We start from the raw sequence: 3908 nt of genomic DNA on the forward strand, positions 1-3908 counted from the left end.
GGAGCCAGGACTCCTGGGTTCTCTCCCTGGCTCTGGGAAGGGACTGGGGGCTGGTGGGTGAGAGCACGGGTCTGGGAGCCAGGACTCCTGGGTTCTCTCCCCGGCTCTGGGAGGAGAGTAGGGGCTGGTGGGTTAGAGCGGGGGGGGCTGGGAGCCAGGACTCCTGGGTTCTCTGCCCAGCTTTAACCCTCCCCCCCGCATCTCACACCAGGGCCCATGACATCTACGCGGAGGATTTCATGGTCACGGACCTCAAATACCTGCCCCGGGGCTGCAGGTTCAAGGACGTGCAGGGTCTGCTGAAGGCCTCCAGCCTCAAACAGTTCCCCCTGGTGGACTCCCAAGGTTAGTGTGCCCCCCCTGAGCCGCCCCCCGAACCAGCCAGTCCGTGCCCTGGGGCTGGGTGGGAGCTGGCACCCCTAGAGGGGACAGGCCCCTGCCCCATTAACCCCCCACCCCCCGTCTGCTTTGCAGAGTCCAGGATTTTGCTGGGCTCCATCCGGAAGAAGCATCTCGCCAAGCTGCTGTCGGAGCAACTGAGCACGGAAAAGCGATTCCAGTATCTGCTCCGTCAGTCTGAGGCTAACAGCCCCACAGAGCCCGTGAGTCTCATCTGCCACCTGCCCCAGAGGTGACCGTATCTCTGCGCCGGGCGAGGGGTCCCCGGTTAACCGGCCGCCCCGCCCCAGAGGTGGCTGCATCTCAGTGCCAGGCGAGGGGTCCCTGGGTAACTGGCCGCCCCGCCCCAGAGGTGGCTGCATCTGAGCACTGGGTGAGGGGCCGGGGATTGACTTGGTGACTGTTTTGCTTGCAGCTGCTGGGTGCAGACGGCGCTTTGGGGACCCCAGAGAAGAAGCCAGGTGCGCAGGACAAGGGTGTTGTGGGGCGGGGGACACATGGAGTCTGGGGGGACGGTCTGGGGTGGTGGAGGAGAGTCAGAGGCTGGGAGAGGCCGCGATCTGACCTGCCCCCACCCCGTTTGTCTCTCTCTTTCCCAGAAGCACCGAAGGTTTCTGCTGAGCCGCGCGACGGGGGGACATCAAAGGAAGAGGTGCTGGGGTGGGAGGGCTGGGGAAAGAGGTGCAGGGGGGCCCTTGTTTGGGAGGGTGCAGTGGGGGCTGGGATGATGCATTGATGGGGGGCTGAAGGGGAGCAGGGGGACCCATTGGTGGATGCCTGTGGCTGGGAGTGGGGATCAGGGAAGGGGAGGCCCATGGATTGTGGCGGGGGGGGCTGGGGGACCCCCCCAATGGTGATGCTGTGGTAGCTGATCTGTACCCCCTCCCCAGGAGCGAGGCACCCAGCTGTCTGTCAAGATGAAGGACGTGTGTCACTTGGTATGTCGGGGACAGGGCTCCGTGTCTGTGGGGACCCCCCCAGGTACCCGGGTGGGGGGGCCATGACTGCCCCCAGCCATCCCCCAGTTTGCAGGGCAATTGAAGGGGCTGGGGGGTGTCTCCAAGCTCCCCCATATGGGGGGGCGACCTCAGTCTATCGAGGGTCAGACTTGGGGGGCCCCTAGGCTATTGGGGTTCACACTGGCCCCCCCCAGACTATCGGGGGTCAGATTGGGAGCCAGCTTCCCATACCATATATACTTGTTGGGGTGCTCCCAGGATGCTTTGTACCGGCTGCTTGGCGGGGGCTGGCGCCGAGGATTCTGGGAGGGACCCCAGGAAGGGGGCCAGAGCAGGGTGGATATTTCCCAGGATGCTTTGCGCTGGCTGCTTGGCGGGGGCTGGCGCCGAGGATTCTGGGAGGGGGCCAGAGCAGGGCGGATATTTCCCAGGATGCTTTGCGCCGGTTGCTTGGTGGGGGCTAGTGCCAGGATTCTGGGAGGGGGCCAGAGCAGAGTGGATATTTCCCAGGATGCTTTGCGCCGGCTGCTTGGCAGGGGCTGGCGCTGAGGATTCTGGGAGGGGGCCAGAGCAGGGCGGATATTTCCCAGGATGCTTTGCGCCGGCTGCTTGGTGGGGGCTGGCGCCAGGATTCTGGGAGGGGGCCAGAGCAGGGCGGATATTTCCCAGGATGCTTTGCGCCGGCTGCTTGGCGGGGGCTGGCGCTGAGGATTCTGGGAGGGGGCCAGAGCAGGGCGGATATTTCCCAGGATGCTTTGCGCCGGCTGCTTGGTGGGGGCTGGCGCCAGGATTCTGGGAGGGGGCCAGAGCAGGGCGGATATTTCCCAGGATGCTTTGCGCCGGCTGCTTGGCGGGGGCTGGCGCTGAGGATTCTGGGAGGGGGCCAGAGCAGAGCGGATATTTCCCAGGATGCTTTGCGCCGGCTGCTTGGTGGGGGCTGGCGCCAGGATTCTGGGAGGGGGCCAGAGCAGGGCGGATATTTCCCAGGATGCTTTGCGCCGGCTGCTTGGCGGGGGCTGGCGCTGAGGATTCTGGGAGGGGGCCAGAGCAGAGCGGATATTTCCCAGGATGCTTTGCGCCGGCTGCTTGGTGGGGGCTGGCGCCAGGATTCTGGGAGGGGGCCAGAGCAGGGCGGATATTTCCCAGGATGCTTTGCACCGGCTGCTTGGCGGGGGCTGGCGCTGAGGATTCTGGGAGGGGGCCAGAGCAGAGCGGATATTTCCCAGGATGCTTTGCGCCGGCTGCTTGGTGGGGGCTGGCGCCAGGATTCTGGGAGGGGGCCAGAGCAGGGCGGATATTTCCCAGGATGCTTTGCACCGGCTGCTTGGCGGGGGCTGGCGCTGAGGATTCTGGGAGGGGGCCAGAGCAGAGCGGATATTTCCCAGGATGCTTTGCGCCGGCTGCTTGGTGGGGGCTGGCGCCAGGATTCTGGGAGGGGGCCAGAGCAGGGCGGATATTTCCCAGGATGCTTTGCACCGGCTGCTTGGCGGGGGCTGGCGCTGAGGATTCTGGGAGGGGGCCAGAGCAGAGCGGATATTTCCCAGGATGCTTTGCGCCGGCTGCTTGGTGGGGGCTGGCGCCAGGATTCTGGGAGGGGGCCAGAGCAGGGCGGATATTTCCCAGGATGCTTTGCACCGGCTGCTTGGCGGGGGCTGGCGCTGAGGATTCTGGGAGGGGGCCAGAGCAGAGCGGATATTTCCCAGGATGCTTTGCGCCGGCTGCTTGGTGGGGGCTGGCGCCAGGATTCTGGGAGGGGGCCAGAGCAGGGCGGATATTTCCCAGGATGCTTTGCACCGGCTGCTTGGCGGGGGCTGGCGCCGAGGGTTCTGGGTGGACCCCAGCTGGGTGGATCTTTCCCAGGATGCTTTGCTCCGGCTGCAGGTGGAGGACTGGGAGTGCCAGCAGCTACAGGAGCCGGTCCAGCTGGAGGAGCTGCCCATCGACCCGGCCCCCTACCGCCTGCTGGAGAAGGAGACCCTCTACCAGGTGGGTGCCGCCTGCTGCCTCAGGCTCCCTCGCCCTCCGCTCTGCCTTCCCAGCATGCTTTGCAGCCGCCGCACAGCCGGAGGTGGCGCAAGGGATTCTGGGACTCAGGAATCTGCAGCCCAAACCCGCCTGGACCTGAGTCTGGGCGGCACTTCTGGACTGGCTGCAAGGGCTTGAGCAGATCTCTGATTGGCATGAATTTGCATATGCAAATAGGGGCACCGTTGGCATTGGCAGCACACTCGGGGCAGAGCAATTAGGTAAAATGACGTCTGCAAATCTGACAGCAGCTCATTTGCATTCACTTGGGGGGTAATTCCTTATACGTGTTGATAGAGATTTGCATATGCAATTAAGGTGGGAGGGGATTTGGGTAAATTTTCATGGGCAATTAAAGTGAGAGGCATTGGCACATCAATTTGCATGTGCAATTAGGGGCAGAGGGGCTGGTAGGGTAATTTACATATAGAATTAGCATGGGAGATGTTGCAGATGAATTTGAATATGCAATTAGCCCAGCCTGCTCATTTGCATCCCGGATTTGCACACACTTGCATATGCAAT

General features: G+C 63.5%; 1 protein-coding gene across 2 annotated transcripts; it reads left to right on the plus strand.

Annotated features, from left to right (window-relative positions):
• The first annotated feature begins 73 nt into the window (after nucleotides 1-73).
• LOC116814978 (chloride channel protein 1-like) lies at nucleotides 74-3338 on the plus strand. Of its 2 annotated transcripts, none has more exons than XM_075070428.1 (5): nucleotides 74-345; nucleotides 475-602; nucleotides 999-1051; nucleotides 1290-1337; nucleotides 3219-3338. In XM_075070428.1, exons 1-4 carry the CDS (start codon nucleotides 240-242, stop codon nucleotides 1318-1320), a joined length of 318 nt encoding a protein of 105 aa, XP_074926529.1. In that variant the 5' UTR covers nucleotides 74-239; the 3' UTR covers nucleotides 1321-1337; nucleotides 3219-3338. The 2 variants fall into 2 exon arrangements, with proteins under 2 accessions (XP_074926529.1, XP_074926527.1); XM_075070426.1 differs by having other exon boundaries at nucleotides 3240-3338.
• The last annotated feature ends 570 nt before the right edge of the window (nucleotides 3339-3908 follow it).

This window comes from Chelonoidis abingdonii, chromosome 11 (assembly GCF_003597395.2).
Source record: "Chelonoidis abingdonii isolate Lonesome George chromosome 11, CheloAbing_2.0, whole genome shotgun sequence".
Classification (NCBI taxonomy): domain Eukaryota; kingdom Metazoa; phylum Chordata; order Testudines; family Testudinidae; genus Chelonoidis; species Chelonoidis abingdonii.

Coding starts and splice junctions, on each gene's coding strand:
- LOC116814978 (XM_075070428.1), top strand. CDS start 240: ATGGTCACGGACCTCAAATACCTGCCCCGGGGCTGCAGGTTCAAGGAC. Junction 346..474: donor CCCCCTGGTGGACTCCCAAG/GTTAGTGTGCCC, acceptor TCTGCTTTGCAG/AGTCCAGGATTTTGCTGGGC. Junction 603..998: donor CTAACAGCCCCACAGAGCCC/GTGAGTCTCATC, acceptor TCTCTTTCCCAG/AAGCACCGAAGGTTTCTGCT.